Source organism: Neospora caninum, chromosome VIIb, assembly GCF_000208865.1.
Source record: "Neospora caninum Liverpool complete genome, chromosome VIIb".
NCBI classification, from domain to species: domain Eukaryota; phylum Apicomplexa; class Conoidasida; order Eucoccidiorida; family Sarcocystidae; genus Neospora; species Neospora caninum.
This window is the reverse complement of record NC_018394.1, coordinates 4,532,817-4,550,031: the sequence shown is the minus strand read 5'-3', so window position 1 is coordinate 4,550,031 and position 17,215 is coordinate 4,532,817. Positions and strand designations below refer to the sequence as shown.

At 54.1% G+C, this 17,215-nt stretch overlaps 2 protein-coding genes across 2 annotated transcripts; one reads left to right on the top strand and one right to left on the bottom strand.

The window, feature by feature from the left end:
• Window positions 1-992: 992 nt before the first annotated feature.
• NCLIV_029590 (hypothetical protein) lies at window positions 993-7,454 on the top strand (the record flags this gene model as incomplete). The annotated part of the gene is made up of 11 exons (XM_003883154.1): window positions 993-1,136; window positions 1,368-1,514; window positions 2,557-2,652; window positions 3,110-3,211; window positions 3,563-3,634; window positions 4,004-4,089; window positions 4,790-4,867; window positions 5,279-5,349; window positions 5,778-5,834; window positions 6,245-6,339; window positions 7,029-7,454. 11 exons carry the CDS (start codon window positions 993-995, stop codon window positions 7,452-7,454), a joined length of 1,374 nt encoding a protein of 457 aa, XP_003883203.1.
• Window positions 7,455-11,302: 3,848 nt separating this feature from the next.
• Window positions 11,303-12,592, bottom strand: NCLIV_029580 (putative synaptobrevin-like protein; the record flags this gene model as incomplete). The annotated part of the gene is made up of 2 exons (XM_003883153.1): window positions 11,303-11,719; window positions 12,209-12,592. 2 exons carry the CDS (start codon window positions 12,590-12,592, stop codon window positions 11,303-11,305), a joined length of 801 nt encoding a protein of 266 aa, XP_003883202.1.
• Between the last annotated feature and the right edge of the window lie 4,623 nt (window positions 12,593-17,215).

Here is a 17,215-nt window from a genome sequence, read left to right as displayed (position 1 = left end):
CTCTCTCGCAGAACTCGGCTTTTCCCGCGCACGCGCGGTGTCTAGACAGCCCGACCGGCTGCCTCCACGAGAGCGAAACGCCTGCAAGCTCCGTCTCTCTCCCGCGCCGAAGAAGGCGCATTTCTTTCTCGTTTCCCTGCTGCGCCCCAGCGGCTCCTGCCAAAGGATCCTTGTTCACGTCCTCTCTCACCTCCGGCACGCGCCTGTCCGTTCGTTCGGCGACAACGCTCGGCGCTCGTGTCTCTGAAGTAGTCGGGAGAAAGCACTCCGTGTCCGTAACGGTCTTCTCTCTTCCGCGCGTTTTTCTCTGTTGCGCGCCATCCTTTGCGAGGTGTTCTCTGGGGTCCTGTCATGTGCTGCTCTGGACGTGTTTTCGTCGGGCCAAGAACGGCTAGGACGAGACAGAGAAGATTCTGACTCAAATCCCGTTGCCTCTTGCGCCCACAAGCCTCTTTCTTTGTGGTATTCTTCGATCTCCCCAACAGGGGAGGAGCGAAGACACGCGGGAGAAGCCGACGGGGCTCTTGTCTGAAATCTCGCAATGTCCTTTCTTTCCTCGGAGAGCCTGTCTTTTCTCGCGTTCCTCTGTCGCTTTGTCTCCAGTTCTCTACCCTGATTGACTCTTCTCCATTCTTCGGCCTCTCCGCTTTCTTCTCGCGCGTCTCCGCTCGGCGAGGAATCGACTGTCTTCAAATTAAGCTGGCCGCCGTTCGGGTCTTGGTTGCCTTTGACCTTTCTCTGGGCGTCTTCCTGCTCGTTTTGCGAAGTCGCCGGAGAATTCGCCGGGAGGAAATGAGAAAGAAGCGGGAGTGCCTTCACTTTTTGTCCGTGCTTCGCTCTCGCTGTCTGCTGTCCACACTCTGTGCGTCACGTCCTCCCGCCCTGCACTTGCTCCTCTCTTCGCGTATTATCGTTTCGCTTCCCCTCTCCACTCCGGTTCCTAGCTCTCGCGCGTGTGTCTTCCCTTGTTCTTTCCCCCTGCTCTGTTGACAATGATGGGTGGGGTGTTTGGATGCTTCATCACCCGCGAGGGGCTGGAGGAGTTGCGCGGCTACGAGTACAAAGCCTGCGGCAGTACGCCGATCGATCGCTTGATGAATCCCTGGTGGGAGTATGTTGCCGACAAACTGCCTCTCGTAAGAAGACACACAAAGCCAGGCAAACCTGGGGGCGGTTAGGTCTGCCTCCCCTTGCGAAGTGAATCTCTGCCTTCTTCCTTGCTCTCTCCCCTTTCTTTCTTCCTAACCCTTTCTCTCCCTTCTCTTTTCGTTCTCTCGTAGTTTCTTGCTCGTTCACGTATACTCGCAACCGTCTTCTCTGCTGGAGACGCTGGCCTCGTCGCGTTTCCGCGTCTGTCTCTGTTGCAGTGGCTGAGTCCAAATCTTCTGACTGTCCTCGGTTTCGGCTGCACGCTCTTGTGCATGCTTTTGGTGATGACATGGATGCCCCACTTGGACGAGGCCGCTCCTCGCTGGGTGTATCTAGCGATGTGTCTCCTCCTCTTCGTCTACCAGGTGAGCCTCGCTTCCTTCGCTTCTCCGCTTGCCAGTTTCGCGCATTCCCCACTCTCGCGACTCAAATTCCCCTCTCATCCGTTCGTCCCCGCTCCCCCCATAGCAACTCAATCCTGCAATCTCTCACGCACATCTACAATCTCTTCTGGTCACCTAGACATACAGGCATCTCTCTACCTGTGTTCCTATACCTATATATATATATATATATATATATATATATGCGTGTGAAAGGTTAGACGGGTGAATGGAATGTGCATGTGTTCTTTTATAAGCTTGAGTACAATTTTTGGATAGATAAAGGTGGATATGGCCACAGCTATCTTCTACTGGTGGCGGTTCTTGTGTGTGTGTGTGTGCGACATATATATATATATATATATATATATATATATCTGCATGTCTGTAGATTACGGATGCATCTGAGAGTGTCTCTCAACACAGGGGAGTCTGATTATGTGTATATATATATATATATATCGGAATGCATCTGTGCGTGGGAAATTAGATGCTTGCATAGGTGTAGATGGGGACACAGAACTTCAGCAAATTTCAGGGGAAGAAAGAATCAGATGGCCCTACCTGCGTTTCTCCACACGTCTCGGGTTGCCATCGTCATTTCGCGTTTTGCTCCTGCTTGCGCGTCCTTCGTGGAAGGCTTCGGTGGTCTGTGAGTCCATCCGTTGGCAAAATGCATTTGTGTCCACCTAACCTTTTGCAGATGCAAACTCATTTGTACACGTGTACGTTCTCTATTCTTCATGTCTTTCACACTATACATTGATGCTTACATAGATGCATGATCCTACATAATGTGCATCAAAAGTACATATATGTACACATCTGAGTGCGCACGCAACCATGCATCACATACAGTGTCGCTGCAGGTGTGCAAGTATATATATACACACATTCTTGGCTATTTACACATATGCTTGTATGCATGTGGTGACAGTCTCTCTCTTTCTCGAGCTGTGTGACGGAAGAATATGAGGAGACAGAGGTTTAGTTGGAGACTCGAGGATGGTGTGTTTTTTAACAGACGCTGGACGCGGTTGACGGAAAGCAGGCGCGAAGGACTAATTCGTCGACGCCTTTAGGGCAGCTCTTTGACCACGGTTGCGATTCTTTTAGCACCGTAAGAGAAACGCTTTTCCAAAGTGTCTCGCTCCTGCAGAATGCGGAACGCGTCAGGTTGGTCCTGCCGCCTGTGCGCGTGGGGGAACCGAGAAGCCGTGCTTTGGAAGGTTCATCCCGGGACATTTTATCTCAGAAATGGTCTTTCAAGTAGACTGGAAAACCTGGCGTTTCCCCTCGAGAGGGAAAAGACTCGCGAAGTGGGGAAAGGAGGGCGTGATCTCCCAGCAGGGGGGGGGCGAGAGTCGCGCACAGCGTCCGCGTGAGGATGCAGAGAAACTGGCGGTCCTCGAACCTATGCACAGCGTAACTGGATTTCAGGAAACACAGAGTCTCAAGATCTCACAGAGGAGAGACTGCTCTCGCCGCGAGAGAAGAAATCCAGAGGCAGCGACGAGGGACACGAAGAGGGCGAACACCGTTTCAGTTTTGCGGCTAGATCTCTTTCGGATTTGCAGGTTTTCGCCGTCTTCATCAACGCCGCGAGTGCGCGCATGGGCGTTTGCATGTCCTCGTACGTCCTGCTCGCCATCCTGCAAATGCAAATGTTCATCTACTCGGTGAGTCGCGAGGCTTGGCGAACGAAACGAAGTCGTAGTGCAGAGAGCCCCGCGTCTCCACAGAAATATCCCCCGCAACTCCACTGCCGCATGCAGTGGGCCGTGCGTGAACGGTTTTCAGGAAAAGACCTCCCTTCTCGACGGAGGTCCACGCTTCCTTCTATAGCTTCACACCTTTGCATACATACGTATGTACATATATAAATATATATATATATATATCTGCACGTATATGTATGATGAGGGGACTGTGCATGTTTGTAAAGAGTGATGGTTCGTTTTTCTAGGCCTTGCCGCTCTTTTGCACGCGCCTTGCATGTGGCAAGTTGTGTGTCGCTGTGCCGTCCGCAGTGGTGGGAAATTCACTTCCACGTCTATCGCTGCCACACAGGCGTCACTGGCGTAACCGAGGGTCAGCTTGTCGTAAGTCCAGGACAGAAAGGAGACTTTTTCTTAACAGTCTCCTCGACACTTTGCTCTTCCCCCTCGCAAAAAACGCATTCCTATGCACCGATATTTACACATATATACGCATACATACACATACATACACATATATACATGTATGTACGTGTGTGTACATCCTCCTCATATGCATCGTATGTGGATATGTGTCTGTCTGTCTATCTCTGTAGAATTCCTGTGCGATTGCCTTTTTACGCGAGCACCAGTTTCCGCACATGCAAATGCCAGGAGAGCATCGGGGAGTTGCGTTCTGCATGTATATATTTTGGTGTCTCTCTGCATTCATCTATATATCTCTGGACGCGCACGTGTCTGCGCCTTCTTTAGACGATGGGCGTGAACCTGATTGGAGCAATTTTTGGCCCAGATATTTTTCTCCTCACCCTCGGCCAGTGCCTGGCCGTCACTTACGGGTAAGTCGACGCTCGTGTCGGCCGGCATGCATCTCCATATATTTACTTATATACAACAAATATATATATGATATATATATATATATATATTTATCGACAGAGGCGTCCTTCACCCACCGCCAAGCCTTCAAATGCAGGTATCTGTGCATGTGTAAAGGTGTATAGGAGTGTGTACTTATGTGTAGATATGTGGCGCGTACCCCCCTCGGAACAGGGCTTTTCCAGCGACCTGGGGGAGGACCGATTGCCGAGGCACTTGAAGAAGAGTGCGGCACACCTGCACGCTGCACATAAGTTCACATATCAGTAGCTATGTATCTATAAATATATATATATATATATATATGTACTGTTGACATAGATCTATCCGTATATGCTTGAATGGCTGCAAGTAAATAGCTCAGGGTGTCTTCTGTGCATGAAGGGAAAAGGAGAAGAAGAAAAATCTCCTCGTACCGTCTCTGCGTAGAGACAAGGAGATAATAGAGGCATGGACGCAGGAGAGCACGACTATAGAAGTGCCGCCATATTCATATGTATATGCATATATGTATTCAGGTATATGTGTGGTTTTGGTGAGTCATTTGAGTTCCGTCTGGAGTTTCTTTCGCGAGTGAGGACCGCGAAAGTCCGTCCCTTCACGTTTGTCTTCAAGCGTACGCGGTTTTCTGCTTTTCGTCGGTTGTCTTCCTGGCTTCAGTCCAGCAGCTGCCTTCTTCCCCGAGTTCTTACTGAAGACCCCAATGCAATACGTCATCGCCTTTCCCTTCTACCTTCTGTAAGTTGATAGAAGAGGCGATTTCGTGACCGTACTCGCTCTCTCTTCCCTGAAAGCAAGGTGTTGTCTGAACGCACGATGCCGCCGCACAGCGTTCGAGGAAACGCGCTCGAGGCGTGTGGGGCCACAGGGCGTCTGTCGGCTTCCGTCAGCTTGGCGTTTTCGACTGCATGCGCTCGTATATAGCCGGGGTGATATCGCCTGTCAGTGGGGCGCTTTCACCAGCGTCTCTTTTTTGGACGGTTTTTTTCTCTCCTCTCCGCCATCCGTGGGCGTGGTCTCACGCCTCCATTCGCGACTCCGCGGCTGCATGCAGACTCTCGGTCCACGAGCTCTCTCATTTCCGCCTTTCTCGTCTCCTCTGGGACGCTTCAATGAGGCATGGTGTCTTTTGTGGATGCCCCGCTTCAGTTTAACGTACATGCTGCTGTCTGACGTCATCAACGGGTGCCGACTCGTCAACGACAAAGCTCTCGCCATCCGTGAGTTCCGCCGCTTCGTTTCCGCCCGACGACTGTCTCTCGTGTCCCTGCTTAGCGCGTCGAAGAGGCAAAAAGTGGATCCGATATTTTGCGTCGCTTTTCAGCCCCACAGAAACAGCGAAACCGGGTGCCTCTCAGCGCTCTCCACTTCTATCCCTGTGTCTATCAAGACACATCAATGCAGCTGCATATATACGCGTGAGGTAGATGCGTCTACAGGGTGAGGAACAGTTGCATGCGGATGGGTGGCTTGAGTGATTAGCTTTTTGTCACCTTTTCTCCAAAGCGTACACGCAGGCATATAAGTTGTATATGGGCATGCATGTCTTTGAATTGGATGGTTTAAAAGTGTGTCGCGTGCAGGTCTGTGTGGACGGTGCGATGGAGAGTGTTTCTTCGTTGTTTTGGTGCCTCCTTGGGCCTTGCAGCGCAACTGGTTGGCTGCTTCTCGCACGTGATCTTTCAATTTGCCTTCTTCTGTTCGGGTGAGTCGAGCGTGGATTTGAAGAGACCGGACTTGGACCAGAGAACTGCGGGGGGCGGCTGCGCGCATGCAAGCGAAAAACACGGGAAGAGGGAGACAGCGAACGCTGCGCACTCCCCCCCGGTGATCTCTTGGGACTTCTGACGCTCAAAATCAAGGAAAGCGAAAAGGGGATGCAACGGCCAGGAGCAAGGAAACGCACAATGGCTTGTGCTGAGAGAAGTCGACAAGGGTTTTTAGGGTCTAGGGTACGAGCCGCCCCCGGAGCTCGTGCTGATCGCGTAGTTGACTCTAACCAAGACAGCTTACGTGCCGTGCGTGTGCCGAACATGCTCCATCGGTTTCGGGCTTTTTGGAGACAGGACCAGAACAACGCCTCGGCACTCTTTTTTCTCCTTTTCCGCTGCACAGACCTCATGCACACACATCCCGCGGTGTGCTACTCCCTCATCATCATCAACTCCTCAATCGTCGTGCTGCGCATGAATATCGCAGCAACGTGCAGAGTGAGACGGCGTGCCTTGCCAAGACGCTGCGCTTTGCATGCACAGCTCTGGGGCGACTAAACTCCACCCACTGGACTGCTAAAGACAGCTAAAAGTGGATGTCAATATCCTACTGGTCTTCATGTTTGCTGGGAAGCTGTAGTCGTTAACACCGTCGGTTTCGCACAAGCATAGCACCAGTCTGGGAGTAAGATATGAGATAAAACGTGTGCGTGAAATCAGAGACGGCGATGACCTGGGGCCGAAGACCGAGATCTTGGTTCGCAGAACAGATGTTGGGGGAGTTGTGTAACCGTCCACAGGCATCCTCAGCTGTAGAGTCTTGTTTGTTGCACGTGGGATTCGTCGAGTTGCTTTGTACAGTTTCGTTTGTCGAGATGAGGGAGAGAGTTTTGCGTTCGGCCCGTCTTTGACCCCCCCCCCCCCCCCCCGCAAGCGTCTGTCTCTCAGGCTGCGATCGCATTTTGCTTCCGCGTGTTCTCTCTTCACGTAGAAACACTTCTTTGCGCCCCCACGCGCAGGCCCCAGGATGTGGGCGTCCTCGTCGATATTTTTTCACGCGGGCGTCTTCGCATTTCTTCCAGATGCCCTTGCGGTTTCGTGCGTTCCTTTCCGGCGTTCCTTCGCGGTTTCTGCCGTCGCTCGTGCTCTCACATTTCCCAGTTCTCTTGGCGTTTCTTTTTCTGCAGCTCCGCTTCTACCCCATCCAATGGCCTGCGGTGCCTTTCTACGTTGCGAGTCTCTACTTTTACGTGGCGTGTCCTCGCGCGTCTTCGCCGCTCGCCGCGGTCCTCGCTTCCCCGTTCTCTGATGCGCAGCAGGCGTATCACCAGAAGCACGTGATTCCTTGGGTGTTGCTTGCTTTAAGTCTGTGGAGCGTCGTCTACTTGTACGACTTCCTCCTGAGCACCATCACGGCGATATGCAGCCACCTGAACATCACGTGTTTCGGCGTGAAAAGGGAAGCGAAAGGCACGGGACGGGGCAGAGGGCCCTCCGCAGGCACGGCGAAGCTCGAGAAACTCCGAGGAGACAGCCCTGTCGCGGCACGAGCGGGGACAAGTCCGATGCAGACGCGGCGGCGGGCGCAGGCGGCCGCGAATGCACAAGAATAGAAAAAAAGCCTGGCGAGTCCGGCCAGAACAAAAGAAAATGCGTGGCGCGCCGGTGGCGGGAGAGGTCGCGGGAGAGAGCGAACCAGATGAGAAAAGAGTAGAGAAAGCGGAGAGACACCGGAACGAGCGGCGAGCAGTGGGGGGGGAGGGGGGTTGGTTGCGACGGAGAACTCTAGGAGAGATGGGAAAGAGCGGAGGCAAGCGAGAAGAGATAAAATGCAACGCGGCGGCACTCATTCGGGGGGGTGGTGGGGTGACGCGCCTCAGCCCACGACTGGAGACACAGCCGCGGCACGAGGCGGAGCAAAGAATCGAGGAGAGAGAAGACACGCGAAGTCTAGGTAGGAGGCGGGAGAGCAGGTAACGAAGGGAGAGACGAGAGGAAAGGCGACGTGGAACGCAGAGACTGGGAATGAGATGCGGCGGATGGTCCAGGAGAGGGGACAGGAGCTGCGAACCACGCGGCGAGCCAACATGCAGACGGAAAGCTGTTTGTGGAATCCGTGTTCAGCGGGGAAGACGAGCAGCTCCACTGCGTCTGTAAGCTGGGGAAGAGGCACCTTTGCGTGGGCGAACGCGGTGGTCCTCTCCCCGCTTTTTTCCAATCTCCGGGACACGTCCAGTCGCGCTTTTGGTGGCGTACGGGAAAAGACTTGAACAACGGCGGTGGAGAGTTTTTTCCAGCTTTGCATGCTGCGGCTCGGGCCTGAAGTGGCCCCCTGCGAGGCGGCGGCCCCGTCGCGTGTACAGGGGGAAGCCTTCTTACTTGAGCAGTGTCCCCTCGCCAAACGAGCCTGCTTTCCTTTTTCACGACCTTTTCCCGGAACCTGAGGCGCAACTTTCCTCCCGACTCTTTTCTGTTGTATCTCCACTGTTCTGTTCACTTCATCTCCCTTTCCTGGCGGCGTCCGTTGCCGGGAAAAAACAAACGCAGGCGGCGCGACCGCGTACGGGGGAAAAACGACCGGCCAATGCATGTGCATGAACATGCGCCCATGCAGCTCCTGTAGGCAAAAAAGACACGTGCATGCAATGCATCTTCGTATACGTAAATGGGTATATGGAGGTGTCCACATTTGCGTAGCACGCATATCCACATTTGGTCATTCAATTTTCTCATTTCGATCTGCGGTCTCTCTCGCACATGTCTGTTTCTCTGACCCGGCAACGCAGCGGAACGCTTGTGTTCCGAGTCTCCGCACGCTGAGGCAATCGAGTCCCCTGGTGCGCACGTGGAGCCAAGGCGTCTGTTCGGACAGAGAGCCCCCGTGAATTCAAGGCAGTGCGCTGTCTCGTGAGAACAACTGTGCTTGCAGCTCGGCTCTCCTGTTTCTGTTCCTGCGTCTATTGGAAAGCCTAGACAGCGTGGCCAGTCGCTCTCTGGGGCGACTTGGATGGGAGAGCCTGCGCCGGCGGACGGGGAGCTGGGGAGGTTACATGTCGTTGTTTGTCCACAGGAGAGTGCGCTCGCCCCGCCGTTTGCTCAAGCTTCCACCCGACGGCGCCTCCTCGTTTTGAGAAAGGCCACTCTGGGTATGTAGCGGTCTCGGTTCTTGGGGCTGCCTATCTCTGGCGTATGGCAGCTGCGCTTCACTGTTCACTCAGAAATGCGGGCTTTTCGCTAGCGCTTCCACACGTTTCCCGAGACTCTCCCAGAGTTCCCAAAGATAGCAGTTAGGTTGTAAAGAGGTCTGAATGTGACATAGGATGTGCATTTCATCTACGTGTAGGAAGCCGTTCGGCATGTGGACAATGGATGTACATGTGTAATCGCATGCTCTATCTTGGGTTAAGGCGAAGAGAGAGAAAGGTTCGACGCTAGCCTCTTTGATGTCTCGCGCTTTGCGGTTTGCGACTCGCGTCTCTGGGCCACACACGCCACATGTTCTGTTTGCCCACCGCTGGTTGTGCGTTGTCCTCGTTGCTACTCTTGCCGCCTGGTCGACGTCCTCGTCATGGCCAGATGTTAAACATACTTGGTTTCTCCGAGAGAGTCGACGAAACTTGCCTTCTGCTTTCGCCTGTCTTCACTCGCGGACCTCCAGATGCTGGCCCAACTACAGCAGCTGCCGATCGCGCTACACATACACACGTACCCTTTTCTTTATAAACATAGTAAGGATAACAAGAGGCACATGTCCACATAGAGTTGAACCGTTCCATTAGGGCCGAGTTTGTACTCGAAGCGAGCGTGTACCGTTTTGTATCGTTCGCGTCGTTTACTTTCCTTCTGCGGTCAATAGTTGTCGAGAGAGCTACGGCAGTGGCTAATGTTCAAGTTGCGGGAGCATGCACGTTTTAAACGTATGCATGGAGTGGGTTTCCGCCAACAAATCGAATGCCACCAAACTTGGGACGTTCGGGGGCACGGATCCATCAAGAATGCCAAATCGGTTACATGAATGTATATATGTATATATATACATATATGCATGTGTGAACGAGTAATTCATCTGTCTGCGGTTCTTCGCACGCTCAAATTTGCAAGCTGATTACACCAAGTGGACTTGAGTAGAACGTTTTTCGCACATTGTAGTTAACGAGAAGGGTGCATCCTATCCCCGCATCTAGCTCTAGGGCCCTGTCAGAAATGAGAGCGTGGACGCAGTTCGGCGAGGCACACGGACTACCGGCCCTTGGGATGCCCGTTGACCTCTGGGCGATGTTTCGGGCAGAAACCGCACTGTGGCAAATCTATGGAGCCAAGTGGGTGGAACAGCGGGTCTCCGCAAGGTGTGCGTCCAGTTCAGACAGCTGGACGTAACGGAAAACGAAGGGAGAGTGTGAAAACTACAGTGAGAAACTCCCTCAAAAAAGTGGTACAACGACGCCGCTGTTCCGGGGACGGTTCACGCTGTTCGCCCAGCACTTAACAGGAGTGGACAGAACTTTTGGTGGTTGTACTCATTGCACGCAAGAAATCTTTTTTAGCACAAACAGGCTTTGTCTGTGGACAAAGATGAAGAGTACTCGGACTGTGCGTTTGTTGGGGCATGTGCATTCTTTGAGGGTTGTGCAAGGCCAGCGTAGTCGAACTCTAAAAATCAGGCGGTTTCCATTTGTGTGGTACTTCGTGTGACCACTGTCTGGCGAAGTTCCTGGCAAGGAAACAGTCGTACACATCTCAGGTACAACCTGTTTTGTTGGTACAGACAAAACGTATAAGACGAACGATCACCGGGTCTCCACTCGAAGCCGCAGGACGCCAAAACACTCGGAATCTCGCGCTTCGGCAGGAAGAAACCACCTTTTAATCAAGAGACAGTCTTTTTGCGGAACCAACCCCGCAATCACTGACGGTGGGTTTATGTCGAAAACCGCAATCGTCGGCCGGCATGACGAACAGCCGCCCGATCAGGTGCTCTCCCAGAATGGGAATGTTACGTCATCTGAATCCCGGCCTGCGTTTTCTCCTCTACAAAAACATAAATACAGTGTTCCTTTCCAGCAAAAAGCCCGCTTGAAATAAAGCTCATTTCTCGACGACTCCCTCCACCGCTGCGATCAAAATTAACCCCGATGCTTAGCGAGTCTGTGCGAATTACCAACCTGTGTCGACATGCAACATTTTCACCTTTGTACGCCCCAATATCTCTGTAGGCCATCCCAGAGAGACATCGAGCCACTCCCTAAGTACCTGTACGAGAAAGCGTCTTCTATTTGGACACAACTCACGCAAGCATGCGTCTTTCCAACGTGGGCAACACGCGCGGCAGCAATTCCCGTCGTCCCCTGCAGAAAAAAACTCTCTCGTTCCCCCTTCCACGGGAAGTAGGAATCGCAAAAGGCTCGCAGAACATCAGGCGTGAGTGCAGGACAGGGGCAGAGACGACTGTTTGCCCCCGCGTCTATTTCTCGGAATTAGAAATTAGGTCAACAACGACGTAAATCAGATAACCAAACGTAGCGGCAATGACAATGCACAGCATCACGGTCAGTTTGATCTTTTGCCACCGCATGGCTTGCTTGACGTCGCCCGCCGTTTCTTTAAAAGTCTTGGCGCTCTCCGCCAGCTGGCCCGTCTTAGATTCAAGACTCTCCAAGTTAGCGTGGTTCTGCAAAACCATTTGCACGTTTTTCTCCATCTCAATCTTCACATCTTCCACTTTCTTGAGAACCTCCGTCGTCTTGTCGACACTTTCAGGTTGCTCGAACCTCGAAATCAGACCCTTCACGGCCTGACGCAAACGCTTCTCGAGTAATCCCGCCTTGATCCCGCAGGCAGGTTGGTCGCGAACGGCCTCGGATACCAGCTGCTGAACTTCCTGAGCACTCAGCCGAAATATCGAAAGACACAGAATTGCCCATGCATGGAGGCCCGACATGGAATTGACAACAACAGCGTTAACCTGGTCTCGACACTGTTACGAAACAGTCGTGTCACACACACACACACGCATACAGACAGACAAAACCCTCGCGGCAGTGTGAGTCTTGAGCGTGCAGCACGACAGTGTCAGGGATTGGGAAAGTGCCAGGCGTAAAGTACTCGGTGTAGCTGTTGTCTTTGTTTCTCGGATTCCCTTCAATGTCACTAAAACAAGAGTGCTTAGTAAAGCAGCTTCGAAAGCAAACGGAAGACGATAGGTCAAGACCTCGAACCGAGCTACCGACGCCCGCGCGTACGCACCGGCCAAGACCACTCCGGGACTTGCGAAAAATTAAGAGTGCTTCAGGGGCCCGTTCACCATTTGTTTGCGCCTGCACATTCATGTTTGGACCCTGAGTGTTTGCTCCGAGTCCTGTGCACTCACCGCCAGTAACGCGAAAGCTAACCGCTCAGCATACTTCTTGTCATGGACGTAAAGTCCAAAGAGAAACGCTCCCGTCGGATCAGAAGCAAGAAACATGTTTCCTCCATCATCCACAGAAAACTTCCGGCGCAGGCCGGGCGCAGCATCTGGAGCGGTTTGCAAGACTCGCGGGAATAGAGGAGCGAGTGCACTCTTCTCCCTCGACGTCAAGCGGCTGTAAAAGGTATCCAGGACCGTCTTCGACTTGAGATTTCCCACGGCAACAAACCCAATGTTCCAAGGGGGTTTCGTTTCCCCAGAAGCTGAAACAGCGGAACCCGCCAGGCTCACGTTGGTACTAGCGAAACCCGGATCGGGCGACGCCGTGCCGGTTGCGCCCTTCATCCCAAAGACCTTTCACAGATCGTGTCCCACGCGAAAATTATAGGCGTGCCTTCGACAGTGCAGCTTAGATAATGCGTTTCACTGGGGTGCACAGAGATCAGGATACGGAGAAAAGGACAGGTACACCAGCAACGACGGCGCTATCCGTTTGACAGAGAACAATAGCCACCGGGAAATCCCCTCTAAAGCACCTCAATTTGACTCGATCGACGTCTCTAATCCTGTTCGTTTCAACAAAGACACCGCATCTTTCTTCTGCTTGAAATGCCGCTGTGACGGGGAAATGGAAGGCTGGCAATGCAATGTATTTTGGGCAAGGACAGGCCAGCGTTCAGCCTCCGCGTCCGGCGCCACTTGGAGACGGGCACCACAAAACGGTAACGTTTTGTTGCCACCAAAACAAGGTTCAACAAAAGAAAAGCCGAAAACGATTTTTCACCGAGGTGACTCATAAAGAGGACGACGGCCAGCCTGATTTACGTGGTTCGGACCCATCGCAGCCGGCACGGGACACTTCACAAAGCGCAAAGATGCAGTCGCCACAGCTGGCCGTCTCCGGCTCGATACCAGGGAAAAATGCGTGAACGAGCTTGGAAGACAGTTTCTATCCGTGAAAGAGGGCGGAACATTGAGAACATCGCTTTGGGCTTCTGCTTCGTCTCGCGTGCTCTGCGCTTTAGAAGAGACTTGGGAAAGGCCAGCGCGCCCCCGTCTTTTTCCTACAGGCGGTGAGAACAGTCAGTCTGCCGGTATTTTCCCTGCAAGGATTTCACAAGAAGACGTCTTAGGATTTAACAAGACGGTTGCCTACAAGGTGGCAAATGTCAAGGGGCAATGCCGGTAGTTTTTTCGTGCCGTCGCCGGCGTCGTTGCCGCAAGCGAGTCCTCGAAAAACGCCTTTTTCCCTGCTGTTGTAGAGTCGGACGCACCGTGAACAACTGCCAGCTGCGGTGTGTTCTAACCCGCAACTTCGAGAACATAGACGGTAGCCATTATTTTTATCTCAACATCAGTGTTCTCAGGCATCTCGCGGGATTTTTGACCAGCAAAGGGTTTGCGTAGGTCGACTAACTGTCTATGGATGTCGACGTCAAAGGGGAGGCAGCAAGAATCCCCCACGGGAAGCTGAGAACGGAATGCCTGCTGGACTGGTCTGAGCCGTGCCAGTATGTAGAAACGAACCGTTGAGGATTCTTCCGCAAAACAGGCGCATTTCGCCTTCATTGGTTAGGAACGTCAGTGATACGCCCACAACAAGAGGTGGTTGTGGCGCCAAACCCGTGGGAGACTCCGCCGTTTGGAGACTTCCAGTCAACACAGTGTAGCCGGAGATGTGCAAGCATAGAAGCTAAGAAGTGGAAGTGGAATCAGCGCAGACCCGCGCGGGCATCGGGCGTGTTGCCTTTCAAAACAAATCCCAAAATACAGAATGTACAGGCTTAGTCACATACACTACCCAGTGTAGTGATCGCTGCCTCGTTCTCGACGATCTGCCACACGACGCGATGGCTCTATGATACTGTCTGCGGACGTGGAAAGAAGGCAGTGAAAAGACCAGAGAATAGGAAACGGAAAACTAGAAGAGGAGCCCTTCGATGCTGTGGCGTTTCGGTTGTTTGCTTCATTTTGAGGAAAGCGTGCTGCGGGTCCAACTAGTCAGCCACCCCTGGCCTCTGGCATCGAAGCAACGTGGTGACCGGGAGCTGTACAAAGCTGCTTTCTCTAGTTCTACAGAAGCCTCGAATGACCAGCAACGGTCCAACTATTGTGTGTGGGTGCGGCCGCGAAGGTACGCCTGCTCTACTGCAACGAGAACGAATCATTCGTTCAGGAAGCAACACGTTGCCCCCCACCCCGTCCAGCAACGGCGGGCGCTTGATCAGAGAATCTGTGGCCACTTGGTCGCCTCTCCGGCTGTAAACGACACTTGTTTACCTGGAAGGGCTTTGCCAGGTGGCCATCGTCTCCCTTGCTCGTCTCGCTTCTGTGGGTGTCTAGTGTTCAATTTCGTCTCGTGATGAGGTACAGTGGGGAACTGACGCGTCCCCTCCAGTGGGGTTTTTCGCGGTTTTCGTTGCCTCATTCCTTCGGAGTCGCAATGAAGGGCTGAGGAGTCTCACTTCCAAGTAAGGCGACACGCCTTGTAGCGTTCAAGAGAGGGGATCTGCGGCTATCACGACAGGGCGAGTGGAAGCACACCTAAGGCTAGGTAGGGGGGCATAGACTCGATGCGGGTGGGTTTCAAGTGGGACGTGGGAGTATCAAATTCAGGACGGGACGCATCAAGAGCTCTGGCGGGGACCCTGGCGGCGCAGGAAATCAGTACAGTTTTTTGTGTTTATCGCAATCGGGGTGCCATGGCCCGGCGAAAGTGCGAGGACGCTCAACCGGCAGTGTCCGTCTGGGGCCGCTTTGGAATCGATGTGGGGCCCGAGCAAACCGTCCGGTACGATGAGTTCCCGGCGATAATTCGCCAGTGGCAAAATGTGCCTTCCGCAACATGGCGCCGGTAAAGCTGTAAATGGATATTTCGGCCGTCCGGACGACGCCACCGGAAAGAGAAAGCGGACCGCGTGGTACCGGGGTGACAGCCCGAGTGTCGCATAAAACTCGCACCTCTGCGGGCGACACAGGGCGTTTTTTCCTGCATCCTGGAGTTTGGTGTTCCTGCCTGGTTCCATAGTTCCTGCAAACGCCACAAGCTTCCTGCCCCACCGTCCGAAAAGGGCTCTTTTCCGGGAAAACCCGCTGCGTCGGAACTCCCGAACGACTCCGGGTTGGCGCATGCGTGCTCGTTTTCCGGGTGTGGAGAGTCGGGCGCGCCCGCTGCGAAGACTTTGGGGTTGCCCGCCCGTGCACGCAGACGCTTTCCCCTGCCTACGCCGATGTCTCGCGTCTCATCTTACCAACGACGCTCACCAGTCGCCGTATGGGGTTTAAAGCAAATTTTCCAAATGTGAGAAGCGTCTCGAACGTGGGTTTCTTGATTCCCTAGCGGCTTTCGGGTTTTCTCGTCATCCCCCGGAAAAGCGGATGCTCCTTCGCGGGGCATCAACCCCGGTTGACGCCCTACATCGAGAGAGGCGTAAGCGGTCGGTCTGGTGTTTGGCTGCTTTCTCGTGTTTTACAGAAACCCGACGTAGCGAGCCTCGGTCCAACTGTCGTGTAGGTGGTGTCTCGGATTTACGTGCGGTTTAAGGCAACGTGAAGGCCTCCTTTTTCCGGGAAGCAACGCGCTCCGTCCGACGATGACGGGTGCTCCCTCACAGAGATGCGTGCTGCATCGTGGCCCCTCCGGCCACAAACAGCATCCCTTGGCATGGAAGGGGTTTGCCGGTTGGCGTCGCCCCGCCCTTCTTCTTGTCTTTCTTGCACTGGTCCTGGAGTTTGGCGTTCGACGCGTTTCTTCCCACAGTTCTGCGAGACGCGCGCACAACAGCAGCGGCGATAGCGACAGCGAAGGGAACTCCGTCGACGACAGCGTCACACGTAACGACACCTCCACTGACGAAAGGCCGCACAGAAGTAAGGAGCGACGCGGGAGGGCTCTGCCGATTTCATGCGAGGCCAAATTGCATGCACTGACAACCTGGCCGTCAACGCGAATCCACAGACGCAACGGCGGCCGCGGCGGCGCTATGTCCACGGACGTGTCACGCCGCGCCTCTGGACTTCGTCTGTGGCTGTGCGTGTAGGAACGGGGAACTACCGCTCCGGCCCGCCATCCACTCGTGGGATTCACAAGAAACGTAGGAGGGTCGCAATCGTCGCTTCCGCAACGCGGAGAGGCAAGAGGGGGGACCGGAAACACCGACGAAGAAGGACGACAAAGACATTCGCGCCCCGGCGTCGCACACGCTGGTAAGACGGGTTGAGAATGCCAAAGGGGTTCGCGGGAGAGACTGCGTTTTCTACACAGAACGAGGGATACACACGCCATGTGCAACTCTCTGTGTAGGGGGGAGGCTCCTTCTCCGGGGCCTCTGCTCGGGGCAAAACAAGGCGCAATTCGGGGACGGGCTCGCGGCGTGGCCAACGGGGGGCATCCCGCGGCCACACCGTGGGTGTCCGGGACCGGGGCGATCATTTCTCTCTGCTCAACGGTTTGTTGGCCGAAAAAAACCACACGCGCTGCAGAGAGTGGAAACCTGGAATGGTGGCCTGACGAGACGCTTCTGTGGGAGAGGAGAGGTTCCGGTCCAGCCGGCGGGTTCAAGACGCGCAGACGTTGGGACGCACAACGGGCATTCCATCTTCCCCCGGGTTCCTGTGCATCACATACCCTATGGCGCTCTCGCCGTCGTCTCGAGCAGACTGGCGCTATTTTCCCGCATCGCGGAAGGCGCGAGTAACCCTCGGCAGTTTTCGTCCAGGAGCGCGCATTGGCGTGTCCGCGAGGTACACAGGCATCGATCACCGGGAGCATGGCTTCTCCCGCTGTGTGGGCTGGTTTCCCGCTTTACGCGTTTCCTGTCCGGGCGGTACCAATTTGTGTTTTCGTGTGGCGTCCCTGTAGGGTTAGCACCGTGGAAACGTTTGCCCGAACGGTGGCGAAAGGTGGACGGAACCCCAAGGTGGTCGCCATCGAACTCGCTGTGGTGGGCATCCTCTTTCTCGCGGGTG